The 13,388-nt window shown below is 46.1% G+C and overlaps 2 protein-coding genes across 2 annotated transcripts in view; both read right to left on the bottom strand.

Moving 5' to 3' along the window:
- Miox (myo-inositol oxygenase) lies at nucleotides 1-2,717 on the bottom strand. Its single transcript, XM_051189639.1, has 10 exons — nucleotides 2,691-2,717; nucleotides 2,200-2,280; nucleotides 1,901-1,981; nucleotides 1,600-1,762; nucleotides 1,344-1,411; nucleotides 1,122-1,231; nucleotides 625-692; nucleotides 479-528; nucleotides 281-393; nucleotides 1-185 (listed from the first exon to the last, which is right to left on the bottom strand). The coding sequence occupies exons 1-10, from the start codon at nucleotides 2,703-2,705 to the stop codon at nucleotides 77-79; spliced, it is 858 nt and encodes a 285-aa protein (XP_051045596.1). The 5' UTR covers nucleotides 2,706-2,717; the 3' UTR covers nucleotides 1-76.
- An 8,950-nt stretch (nucleotides 2,718-11,667) lies between these two features.
- Adm2 (adrenomedullin 2) overlaps nucleotides 11,668-13,388 on the bottom strand; it is a 1,760-nt gene continuing 39 nt past the window's right edge. The window contains exons 1-3 of the mRNA XM_051189072.1: nucleotides 13,323-13,388; nucleotides 13,055-13,178; nucleotides 11,668-12,398 (exon numbers count right to left, since the gene is read on the bottom strand). The exon at nucleotides 13,323-13,388 is cut by the window's right edge and continues 39 nt beyond it. Of these exons, the coding sequence (XP_051045029.1) occupies nucleotides 12,062-12,398; nucleotides 13,055-13,167 (450 nt within the window). The 5' untranslated portion in view covers nucleotides 13,168-13,178; nucleotides 13,323-13,388 and the 3' untranslated portion in view covers nucleotides 11,668-12,061. The remainder of the gene's footprint in view (nucleotides 12,399-13,054; nucleotides 13,179-13,322) is intronic.

The following is a 13,388-nucleotide window of genomic DNA, read 5'->3' as shown; positions in this document are numbered from 1 at the left end:
ACTGTGGACAGGTGTCTGGGGCCCTGAGCAAGGGTGGAGTGGGCTGCTTCAACAGTGGGAGGGTATTAGAAACCATTCACCAGCTCAGGATGCCTGGGCAGTACTTGTCAATCAGCCCCTGATAGTAGGGTCGCAGGCTGTCCACATCTGGTAGCTCAGGGCTCTTGGTGTAGAGGTCAAACTTGCTGCAGACATGGGAGAGGAGCCATGGGTGTCATGAAAGGTCCTTCTTCAACCCCAAGTCCCCATAACTGCCCACACCCCTTGAGGAACTATGTACTTGAACTCTTGCACCCAGGGCAGCATATCCAGGTCTTGTTGACTGCACAGCTGTAAGTAGTCACCACCCGTGTGCCATGGATAGAAGGAGTGGAATCGGATCATGTAGAAGGCCTGTGGATGCCACATCCAGCATGCTCAGGTCTGCCAGACTGGCCAGACTGGGCTAAGCACCAAACCAGGCTCTCCCCCAACTTACCTCGGCGGGTAGGGAGAACTTGTTGAACTTCATCATCTGGTAGAGGTACTCTGCAGGAGTGGGGGTGTTACAGCCAGGTGCCCAGAGGCTTGGCAGCCCTTTCCTCCATCCCCACACTGCCTCCTTGCCTGTCTAGAAGTCCTTACCGTCATGGCCCCAGGACATAAGAACATTCTCAAGTCCACAGTAGGGCTGGTACATACCAAATTCTGTGCTGCAAGATCAATAGATGAGCATGAGAAGGTCTGGGCAGTAATGGGAAAAGACCACCTGTGGCCCTGTACTGAGGAGAGTGTTATGGTGGAAGCTTCACCCCAGCCCCTGGCATCCATATACTCAGAGTCTGGAATGTTCCAGTGGAAGTTCTACCCAACCCCCCCTCCCATCTCCCTCCAAACCCTGAAGCATCTCAAAAAGTCCTACAAATGATGACTCCTCTCCCAGACATGCTCAAGACTACTCCCACAGGGTATTTAAACTGCCCCCCACCAAAACAGACATCTGGAAGGCCACCTGGGAGTGTTGTATCCATCAAATGTGGGCTTTTTCTAATTCAGTTTGATTTTGATTGCTGCATCAGCAGAGAGGTTTATCAGAGTGTAAAAACTTTTCTTCAGTAAAATGAGGTGCTATTTCAAACTACCTGTATCGAGGGTCCTGGAGGTCAGGGTTGTCCTGGAAAGTAGAGTCACAGAATACTACAGAGGCCTGGGGACGGCAGCCCACAGGAAAAGTGTCTCCAACAACGGCCCACTAGGGAAGGACAGGTAGCTCTGGGTGAGGGGTAAACAGGTCTGCTCCCTCTCCTAGTGCCCCAAGCACAGTGCTAAATGAAGCTGCCCCACTCCCGACACCTGGCCCTCACCTGAGGTTCCCCCCACAGAGCCAGGATCTTCCCCAGATCATGCAGAAATCCAACCAGGTGGAACCAGTCTGCGGAAAAGGGACATATGAGCTAGAAGCTGCAGGAAGAAAGGTAGGCAGAGTAGGCTCTAAGCAGAATGCAAGGAGTCCAGGAGTCTGCTTCTCCCATGGTGAGGCCTGTGGGAAAGGACCGGGCCTCTCAGGCCACCTTCAAGGGCAATGATAGCTCCCTTCCCCACCACAGCTGTAGGGCACACCTTTGTCTGGGTGGGCTTTCCGGATTCCCTCCGCTGTCTGGAATGCATGAAAGGAGTTGGGGAAATCTACATCCGGGTCAGATTCATCCACCAGGTCATCTAGCATGTTCACAGCCTCCATGACTGACATTTTCTTGTATGAGAAGCCTCCAAACTGGATATGCTAATGAGAAGGGAGAAAGGAAAAATCAACCGTTCTCCAAGAGGGGACTAGAGAGCAAGGTCACTTCCTGGGCACATTGGGCCCAAGCCAAGGAGGTTCCCGCCCCCAGAGTCTGCATTAGGAGTAGGAAACTTTTACCTTCCTGTTGACGAAGTCCACGGTCTGATGTGTGTGCATGAGCTTGTAGGTGGTAAAGACTCGATCCAGCAGCGGGCCCTCCTGCAAGCCAATCAGCACAGGATATGTGCCAAACTGGCCCAGCACACTGGAGGCCTTGGCCTCCCCTCCTGCCTGCCTAGCCTCACAGGTATAAAGTGCAATGGGGGCTTCCCCATAATCCCCCTTAGAGCTGTGGGATGAAGAAGGGCTGCTTTCCACAGGGTTGGATCAGAGACCAGGTAGAGAAAGAGAGAGGGGTGAAACACGGGTACACTCACGGTGTAGTTTCGGAAGCTGTCCTTGCTTTTGGCCAGCTCTGGGTCCACATCAGGTCGATAGACCAGGGAAGGGTCTGGGCCCTGGTTGGAAAGGAGTTTGACCCATTTCACTGCCAGCCGGGTCCATAAAGAAGGGAAGACATTATAATCCCAAGGGGCTAGATAAAAATCCTCATCTTGTGGGCATGTCAGAACGTCACCAGCCAGCCAGTGTCACCCGATGCCTGCTTCCAGTGTGAGAGGGTACGAATTAAGAGACAGCAGCCCCCCATCTGCTTGATATCCTTGCAGATAGAAGGTAATTTTAGGAGGAGGCCTGACTCCACAGGGAGTCAGGGGGTGCTTCTAACCCCCACCCCAGCTGGACTACAACAGGAAGGAGTTAGCTCTGTGACCTTGAGGGGCAGGGCTAGTATAAACCAGATGAAGAAAACAGTACTTGCTACCTCTTCCACTGAGGGCAGTGACCACGGGCACGGGTTGGTACTTACCATATCCACCTTCATCCTGAGAGGGAGCAGTGATCAGAAGCAGAGCCTGCAGATAGGTAAGGTCCTAGGCTAAGGAGCCTTTTAAATGTTTAAAGGTTATGTAACTGACCGGATAATACCTATCTCCTTGGCCTTGACATTTGGTAATAAGTGACCATCCACCTTCCCCCTGGCCTCGGCAAGTTAATATATCAGCACAGAAACAGAACCCCCCCAGCCCTGCCCCCTTTGCCTTCTCTTCTGCCTCCTCTGTCCTAGAGTGACTAATCACTCAGGTAGACCCCATAGCCAGACCTCTGATCCCCCCTTGTTGAAGGCACAGAGGTCCTTGTACTCACAGAGAAGCACTAAGAGAACCAGGAATGCTGGTCTTGCAGGGGTGTCTCCTCAATGGTAGAGATAAAAAAAACAGATACCTACATTCCATCCGGAAAGCTGAGAGTGGATTTTGTTAGTAACCTGGTGACCTTTTTGTTATATGTGGAGACACACCTCACCCACTTTTGCTACAGAGACAGACCTCACCCAAATTCCAGAATAATTATCCTGAACCATTTCCCATCCTTAGGGGACATGTCACATGTACTTTATATCCTGCTGACCTCTATGCTATCAGTCAGAGACCACACTAGATTCTAGGCCTTTTACTATCAAAGTCACCCTCGTGGTCACGTGTACTTTGTAAAAGACCTTCTATGCAGTCACACTGTAAGCTTTATTGTGTACCTGCAATTGGACTGGTTGTTGCCTGGAAACCTTTGCCCAAATTGTTCTGAGTTTTTTGTTTGTTTGTTTGTTTGGTTGGTTGGTTTTGGTTTTTCTAGATAGGGTTTCTCTGAGCAACAGTCCACAGTCCCAGCTGTCCTGGAACTCAATCTGTAGACCAGGCTGGCCTTTAACTCAGAGATACCCCTGCCTCTGCCTCCCAAGTGCTGGGTTAAAGGTGTGTGCCACCACCGCACAACTGTCCTGTGTTTTAAATGTGGGAACAATGAATGTGCTGGTGAAGTCAGTCTAAACCCAGTTTTCATTCTCAGGTCACTGCCTGCACTGGCACCTACAGGGTCCCCTTCAGCTGGCACCAAAAACCTGAGGCAACACCACCCTTGGGAGACGTGAGGAAAGTTTTCTTTCATTTGAAAATGAGGGTTAGGGAAAGTCAGTCCTCTCACAGGAAAAGGGATCTCAACCTTAAAGTGAAAGGGTAGAACTAAATAGGGGCTCTTCTCAGTACCCCGAGACAAAGCACTTTGTTTTGTTATTAAAATATTTGTTAAGATCCAAAGGAACAAAATATTCAGAGCTACAACTGTGCAACTTTATGTGCATAGGAACTAAAGTAGAGATAGTAGAAGGGTGATAATAAAGTCTCTGTCAATTATTTAGTAAGGAAGGAGAATTGTTGGATTTTTGTTTGTTTGATTGATTGGTTTGTTTTTCTGTTTTTTCATCATAGTAGGAATAACTCAATATTAAAGGTACCATCATGGAGTTTCCCCCCTAATAGCAAGAATAACTCAGTATCAATGACCCCTTCATGGGAGAAAAATAAAATCAAAACTAGCCCAACTTCTAGTTCAGAAACAATCCCAACTAGGGTATAAAGCATTAAGACAATACTGTTTAATTCCCAGAGGTGTTAGTCACTCATTATATGGAGGATGTTCTCTTCTGATTGCCTAATTGATGCTTAAATGAATGCTTAATTTTCATAGTGAATAAACTGGCAGAGCAAAATCCATAATCTTGAACTATATCATTGGGCATGTTCTCATCTGTTTATCACTACTGAGGATTTGGCTCTGCTTGTTAAGTTGCTATCTGGAAACTCTCCTTTAAATTCTATAAAAATGTAACTTCTGAAACAGAGCAAGCTATTAGTTTATTAAATAATTTTGCTAAATTGGTAGTTCGTACAAATAATCTTGTACTGAGAAAGAGCTCATAATAATTAATTTTCCAGTAAATTATTTGTTTCATACAGTTAATACTTAGCAGGTCAAATTAGTATATTACTTGGGCTCTATAGATAATTATCTTAAATATTCCCTTTATAAGAAACGGTGGTAGTACATCCTTTTTAAGACTTTCTAAGCCAGGTGGTAGTGCACATCTTTAATCCCAGCACTCAAGGAGAGGGGCAGAGACAGGGGATCTCTATGAGTTTGAGCCTGGTCTACAGAGTGATACAGAGTGTGTTCCAGGACAGGCTACAAAGCTACAGAGAGACCCTGTGTTGAAAAAAAGAAAAGAAAAGAATGTTTGAGCTGCTGGACTGATGGCTCAGAGGTAAGAGTACTGGCTGACCTTTAAAAAGATCTGTGTTCAAGTCCCAGTAACCACATGGTGGCTCACAACCCTCCCTCCTTAATGAAATCTGGTGCCCTCTTCTGGCCTGCAGGCATACATGCAGAACACTGTATACATAATAAATAAATCTTTAAGAAAGAAGAAAGAAAACACCCCCTGTTTATTGTCTAAAATTGCATCAAGAATCCTATACAGATTGTTTTTAATGCTATTATAGATGGCTTTTCAAAGAGACAAGGAGCTTATGTTTTATATACAATTTCCACACACTACACACACTCTATACACAAACACACACACACACAGGCGTGATATTGTATTCACTCTGAATTTTACAGCTCAGCCATCTAAACTCACCATACTCACCATAACCAGTCAGCTTTTATTAGATGTTCCTTAGCTATGGAGTACTTTTTAAAGATTTGTTTATTTATTATGTATACAGTAGTCTGCCTGCATGTATTCCTGCTGGCCAGAAGAGGACACCAGATCTCATTACAGACGGCTGTGAGCCACCATGTGGTTGCTGGGAATTGAACTCAGGACCTCTGGAAGAGCAGCCAGTGCTCTTAACCTCTGAACCATCTCTCCAGCCCTGCCATTGCATATTTTAACTGACTGCTATATATTTAAATTCAAATGATAGTTTATTGGATGGACTAAGGAAGAATCAGTCTTCCAGTCATGGGTAGCTTTGGAACCCCAATTTTCATATCCTTACCCAAAGTGAGTATCCTTAAGGAAGATTAAGGCTCAACATTAACTGACCTCATGTAAAAATAAGCACATGAAGAATAGAGATGCACTGAGAATGGAAAGGGACCTAATGAGAGAGAGAAAAAAATACTGCAAAAGGATTGTGATTGTAGAAAGGATATAGTGGAAGGAAACATTTGGAATGAGGTACTTGAGAATGAATTAAAAGACAGTTGGAATGGTTAGGACATGTGTGGTTTAGAGATAGATATGGAAATGAGACAAAGTGGGGAAAAAGCTTAGTGTGATCCTTGCTTTAAGTAAATGAATAAATAGGGGCTGCAGAGATGGCTCAATGGATAAGAACATTAACTAGTTTTCCAGAGGTCCTGAGTTCAATTCCCAGCAACCAAATGGTGGCTCCAAACATCTGTAATGAGATCTGGTGCCCTCTTCTGGTCTGCAGGTGTACAGCAGATAGAACACTATACATAATAAATAAGTAAATTTTAAAAAATAAATAAACCCAACTTTTTTTTGGGGGGGAGAGCTCTTCTTTTTTAAATTTTTTTCCAGACAGGGTTTCTCTGTTTAACAGTCCTGGCTGTCCTGAAACTCACTTTGTAGATCAGACTGGCCTGAACTCACAGAGATCCTCCTGCCTCTGCCTCCCAAGTGCTGGGATTAATGGTGTACACCGCTGCTGGCACCACCACCAGGCAATAAATCCAATCTTATTGAAACAGCAATAATACTCAACTGCTGGCACCTCCTTCTCTAGAAAACACTAACAGGAAAAACATGCCTAGGAGAAAAACCAGGAAGTTTCAGCTGTAGTTGGTAAAAGACAGCAACCTATGAAATGTCATAGTCTTCTTGAGCCCTCTGTTTATTATTTTATGTATATAAAATAGCTACTAAGTTGTTATAAACTGTCAAAAGAGAATTAAGACATGCAAATAGTTAATCACCTTATAAATGATCAAAAACTTTGTTTGGTTCTTCGAGACAGGTTTGGTTTTTCTCTGTGTAACAGTCCTAGATGACTTGAAACTCACTGTGTAGACCAAGCTGTCCTAGAACTCAGAGATCCTCCTGCCTCCACCTCCCAAATACTGGGATGAAAGGCATGTGTCATACCACCCTGCTGATCAAAACCTTTAATGTGCGCAAAACTAAGTTTGTAGTCATACTAAGTGCAAATATGATTCATTAAAAAAAACAAGCCTTCTACATATGTTTTCAAGGTTAAAACAAGTAACTAAAAACAAAGTTTGTTTAAAAGAAGGTATACTTGGGGCTGGAGATATGGCTCAATGATTTAAGAGCACTGGCTGTTCTCCCATATGACACTGGTTCAATTACCAGCATCCATATGGCAGTTCACAACTGCCTGCAACTCCAGGATCCACTGCCCACACACAGACTTACATGTAGGCAAAACACCAATGCACACAAAATAAAAATAAACAAGTTGTTTTTAAAAAACAGGTATACTTAATAGATGGTTGCCGGGTCAAATTATGCATCTGTACAGCATAATAAAAAAATTTTAAAAAAGTAAACAGTCTTGGGATAGACTTTAAAATAGGAATAACTTGGAATCAAAGTATTTTAGGATATTTTTCTGAATAATATATGGAAAAAAAAAGCAAGCATTGCCAGCCAGGCATGATGAGGCATGGTGATACATGCCCTTAATACCAACATTGGGGAGGCAGATCTCTGAGTTCAAAGCCAGCCTTATCTATAGAGCTAGATCCATGATCTATGGGGTCATGCAGAAAAACCCTGTCTTGAAAACAAAAAACATAAAGCAAAAACAGATAAACAAAGCAAACATAATTTTATGGGTTTTTTTTTTTTTTTTTTTTTTTTTTTTTTTTTTTTGAGACAGGATTTCTCTGTGGCTTTGGAGGCTGTCCTGAAACTAGCTCTTGTAGACCAGGCTGGCCTTGAACTCACAGAGATCTGCCTGCCTCTGCCTCCTGAGTGCTGGAATTAAAAGTGTGCACCACCAATGCCTGGCAATTGTATGTTTCTTAAATCCCCTTGGAGTTTAACCAAAAAAGATAATCAATAAAAATTAGATTATTTTGGAGTTTTCACCTAAAATTATTTTTGGTACAGCCTGAAAATCTGTTAATACTGTCTTCAGACTGTAGTAAAAACTAAAGCCAAAGCAAGTACTTCCTCCATGAAACTGTTGTCTTTGATATTGCTAAATAGGCGATTTCACGCTTACATGGGAAAACCCAGTTATTTTCTTCTTCAGGGTTTTCTGATTATTTCATGGGTACTTCTAAGTATGCTGTTATCTAGTAGGATATTCTTCTTAAACTCGTAATTAAGATTGCCCTAAATTTTAAAGATTCCAAATCTTAAATTAAAAGCCTTAAGTTTAAATCTTTAAAAGTTAATGACCACTGTTAATTAGATTATTTATTTATTTATTTATTTATTGCCCTTGGCCTGATTAATGATCAAACTTTGGCAAGAAAGTTAAAGATGTCTCATGAGAGCCTGTCTATTAGAGACAAATGTTATACAGTATTTCAAACTTTTTTTGTTTCTGTTTTTCAAGACAGGGTTGCTCTGTGCAGCCCTGGCTGTCCTGGAGCTAGCTCTGTAGACCAGGCTGGCCTCAAACTCAAAGATCCACCTGCCTCTGCCTTCAGAGTGCTGGGATTAAAGGCATGTGCTGCCAGCACTCAGTATTTCAAATTTCTAATGCATGATTAGTAGTGAATGGACATCTGCTTGACACCTGAAAATATGGCTGTCTGTGTCTTGAGAATTCTGATGATGTCAGACATATAAAGATCAGTACTTAAAATACACTACAGACTTGCATGGTGCCTTTCCCTAACTACTCAGCTACAGAGCACAACCCCCAGACATGACATAGGCCCTGGAAACCCCAGTGGAAATCCATTGTATCATATCTGAAACAACTTTGTCAAATAGCTCTTTATTCATTTCCTTTCTTCATCAGAGAAGGGGGAGGGGAAAGCCAGGGCAGCAGTAGTGCATGCCTTTAATCCCAGCACTTGGTAGACAGAGGCAGGTGGATCTCTGTGAGTTCCAGGCCAGCCTGGTCTACAGAGTGAGTTCCAGGACAGCCAGACCTGTTACACAGAGAAACACTGTCTCATAAAGAAAAAAAATTAGAAGGGAGAAGATGTTGGGGGCACAAAGGTCCTTGTACCCACAGAGAAGCACTAAGAAAACCAGGAATGCTCCTCATGCAGGGGTGTCTCCTCAATGGAAGAGATACAAAACTGTTACCAGAGTTCCATCCAGAAAGCTGAGAGTGGATTTTTGTTAATGGCCTGGTGACTTTTTGTTATCTGTGGAGACACACCTCACCCTAACTTCCCAGGATGGCTGTTCCAGATTCTTTCATCCCTAGACCATTTCCCATCCTTAGGGGACATGTCACATGTACTTTATATCCTGCTGACCTCTATGCTATTGGTCAGAGACCACACTAGATTCTAGGCCTTTTAGCTATCAAAGTCACCCTCGTGGTCACGTGTACTTTGTAAAAGACCTTCTATGCAGTCACACTGTAAGCTTTATTGTGTACCTGCAATTGGACTGGTTGTTGCCTGGAAACCTTTGCCCAAATTGTTCTGAGTTTAAAATGTGCTGACAATGAATGGCCTGGCATTAGACTCCCTGAAGTCTGATCCAGGCTGACAAAGTCAATCTGAACTGGGTTTTCATTCTTGTCTCTTTGCAGATCACTGCCTGCATTGATTGACACCTGCAAGGTCCTGTCTTCCTTATCCTGTGCCCATGTCCATCCTATGATATGCCTCACCTTAACTACCTTTTCCATGCTTTCCCCTCTCTCTCTTCCCAGGGAAAGCTGAAGTCTCCAGTATGTCCGTGTGCTACATGCTCAGGGAACACTGGCCAGATGAGGGTGAGGGTTGCTTGGAGGAGGCTAGAGTCATGACCTTCAGAGCGATCAAGGGTGGGTACCAGTGCCTGGACAAGTCCTTGAGGAGTGTATGACTTTTAAGTGTGAAAACAGTTAGAAAGTGGCCTTGGGGCCAGGTGGGGGAGGGCCACACTGCCACTGAACCTCTGCATGGGGGCATCTCGAGTTAGTCAAGTGTAGCCAAGCGCAGTGTGAGGCTGGCATCACACCAGATACAAGGGTCATAACTGGCAACCTCCTGACACTGCACAAGATGCCAGTGGTCCTCCCCGTTCATGCAAAGTTCCTGACCACTCATGGGATTCTAGAGATCAACCTTGGAGAGGTCTGGGAGTCCATGTCAGAAAGATGCTGATTGTCAGTGAAAGAGGTATGGGGATGATGGGAGGTGCTCCTGGAAGAGGGGGCATCTTGGGCTGGAGGACAGACCACACAGGCTCAAGAAAAGTACAAGACTGGATCATGCCCAGGATCCAGGGTACCAAGGAGGGTCCTGGCAAATTTGGGTCCTTTAGACCCATTTTCTGTCTGTCCTCAGTTGACTTCTCATCTTTACTGCAGACCCTACAGTTTGTCTTTACTGCCCACCTACCTTTACCATTGCCTTTCAGTGGCCACAGGACACACAGTTCAGGGATTTGCATCAGGGGCTTCTCTAGTCCCATTCACATACCCGCCAACTGTTGTTGACATACCATTACAGCCCATACCTTCTGTGAGCACAGGGACTTGGTACTTCTAAATCCTGACCCTGGTGAGCCCTTGCTGTACCCAGACTTATCTTGGACCTCATTGGCTTCTTCCAGGTAGCCTGCCTTTCTATCTTGCTAGGCTTCTCAGCACACCACCTCCTATTACATTTCCTGTTTTGGCCTCTCTATGCATGGAGGTCTCTATTCCAGCAATGCAGGGACAACGCTAAACAGGAAGATGAATTACCTGAAGTATACAAACCCTGGGTAAGCACAAGGATGGGGTCCAGAGGGGTACTTTCAGGACACTCCTAACTGGTGATCATCTCTGGTCACTGAAAGGTAGGCCTGACTCTGAGCATGAATACTGTAGTCACTGGGGCATGTCGCTGACCTCTGTGCGGCTGCTTATAGATCTGGAGCAATGAAGCGCTCCTACCAGGGAGGTAAGGAGAGTGGTGCAGGAAAGTGCATGCAAGTACTGTGAATAGTTGCCAAGGAACAAACAACTCTTGGAACCCTGTGTTCTGACCAGACAATTGCAAAGTTTGGGTCAAATCACATGCGCAAAGAACCTGTACCAAGTGCCTATTTCCAGGCTGTGATTGATGCCCACCCTCACGCTCACTTTTTTTTTAAACAGCTTTTGTAGCAAAAGCTGGTCTTGAACTTGTAATTATGATTGGTTTGGTCTTGATTGTCACTTGTGGTCCATCTCCCCTTCTTGGACTGCCAGACTCCATTATCCCTGCTCCTGATCCTGCTGGATGTCCTCATGGGACTGGGGGTGGGTAGGACATGGAGACAACTTTGTTTAAATGACTCCAGCTTTCCTGAGATAGGTTTGGGTCTTTGGTGCACCACTACCACCAGGCAATAGTTTTGTTATTGACTGGATGTTTGAGATAGGGTCTTGCTATATAACGTAACTTGGTCATGAGCTTGTCATCCTCCTGCCTCAGTCTTTTGAGTGCTGAGACTGCAGGTATGTGTCACCTGGCCTCTTGCTCAGGGGTAGATCATACTAAGCCTTTTCGAGATGGGACACTGTCTCACCCCTACCCTGACCTGAGGATAAGAAGGGTTACTCTGTTGTACTTTATCCCAGAATGTCCAGTAGACTCCATAGCCACAGTGGCCTGGGCTCCAGGTGGACAACAGGCACAGAAGGTCTCTTCCCTGATGCTGGTCTCAGGGACTACAGTATATAGCCCTTCTTTCTGCCCCTCCTGCCACAGGATGCAAACAAGGAAAACTCACCATTCCAGGTCACTCAGAAGAGCAAACTGCACAAGACAGTGACCATAGCTTTAGCCCATAGCTAGGCTTTAATTCCCAGTGGGGGTGGGGGTCATCACAGGGGCCACTCTAGCCTTTCTCCTGCTTAGTCATAGGCGGGGCTGTGTTTAATTAAGACTCTAGCTTTGTGCTCTATTTCTTTAGACACACTCCCCCTCTCAAGTTCTCTGTGGCTTGTGATACTGTCAACACTCCTGCCAAGCACCTGTTCCTGGGGTGTGCACAGTTCTGGGATGCACAGGTCCCTGGGGGTGCAGATTCCACAGACTAGATCCACATATCCTCATAGGTTTAGGTTTACAGTATCCAAAGCCATGAGGAATTGCTGCTAGCAGGAGCTTCAGAGAACTGGGCCAGGATGTGGAGCTCAGCTGCAGCTCTGGGATTGGAGTACAGCACTCCAAGTGGACCGTCTAGGACCCACATCAGCCATAACTGTGAGGGCTGCTGGGATCCATAGGAGCTGAGTCCTTCCGGCCAGATGGCCGGACGAGCTGCCACAGGCGATGGCTGAGATTCTGCACCTGGCATGTGCCCAGTACACAGCCAACCCGTAGAAGCTGGGCATGGGGTCTTCGGGGTCCCAAATGTCTCTGGGGACCTGGATGTCGGGAGCCACCACTCTGAAGAAGATGAACCATAGCAAGGGTCGGATTGCCCCTTCCCTGTGGCTGGGGAGCATGATGAGGCTTCCAGACTACAGGCTGGAGTGAAGAGTGTCCAGGCTGCAGGCCACTGGAAGGATTCTTTGCTGGGGATTCTCTGCAGAAGGGGAAGAGAGATGGAAACTCAGCGGTCTGGCATAGCCTTCCAAGGGCCCTTAAACCCACCTACTTCTCTCCACAGTTTCAGGGCACTGACACGGGAAGCCCACAGCTTCCCCAAAAGCCTGGCCTAGGACCAGGGGAAGCCCAAAGCCTGTCCTGGATCTGAAGACTAGGAGGGAAGCCCATTACCCCTTTGAATTTGCTTACTGACAGCTTGACCATCTCCTTAGCCTAAGTCACATGTACCATTAACAGCACCACTATGGGCAAAGGTCTCCAAAGCACTTAGGTTCTGTGGGCCACTGCTCTGAGAATTCAGAGAGACTTCCTTGGGTTCATCCTGAGAATGTGTCTAGTCTCCCTTGCTCCAACAGACCTTTTATGAAAAAAGCTATTCTCTCTCTCCTCTCTCTCTCTCTCTCTCTCTCTCTCTCTCTCTCTCTCTCGTGTGTGTGTGTGTGTGTGTGTGTGTGTGTGTGTGTGTGTGTGTGTGTGTGTGTGTAGGGTGGGAATAACTACCCCAAGTAGAACGATGCAAAGGAAAAAATCTTCTTTCTTGCAACGCTGAAGCTAGGAAGGTGGCCCTTGATCTGGGAGATGAGTTCTAGAAAACTTATGTCCGCATGAGGAGTCTGGTCCAAACTCACTCACCTGGGTCTGGAGAGCTTCAGTCCCCTGCTCAGGCCGCCAGACTGCGTGCCCGGGAGCAGGTAGAGGAGGCTGATGCAACCGAGGGTTACCGTGACCATCAGGAACTGGGCCATGGCGGGCTGGGCTGTTGAAGAAGAAGGCGGTGAAGCCGGCAAATGGGGTGGAGGAGGGCAACTCTGGCCTGGAGCCAACCCTCTTCACCCACCAGTTGGGGAATCCTTCTCAGTCCGGGGAGGGGGGGGGCTCTCGGGACTTGGGAAGAGGGTACCTGTGTCTGTTGTCTGTCGGGGCACAGGTCTTGGATTTAGAGATAGCAGGCAGGGCTGGGGTCTGT

The sequence above is a fragment of the Phodopus roborovskii genome, unplaced genomic scaffold (assembly GCF_943737965.1).
Source record: "Phodopus roborovskii unplaced genomic scaffold, PHOROB, whole genome shotgun sequence".
NCBI classification, from domain to species: Eukaryota; Metazoa; Chordata; class Mammalia; order Rodentia; family Cricetidae; genus Phodopus; species Phodopus roborovskii.
Note: the sequence above shows the minus strand (reverse complement) of the source record. Positions and strands in the feature narration are given on the sequence as shown.

What these genes read in the sequence shown, in the direction of transcription:
- Miox (XM_051189639.1), bottom strand. An exon ending in CTCCAGGACCCTCGATACAG is followed by an intron (nt 693 to 1,121) that starts GTAGTTTGAAAT and finishes TTGATCTTGCAG; the next exon opens with CACAGAATTTGGTATGTACC. An exon ending in TATGTCCTGGGGCCATGACG is followed by an intron (nt 529 to 624) that starts GTAAGGACTTCT and finishes CCACTCCTGCAG; the next exon opens with AGTACCTCTACCAGATGATG.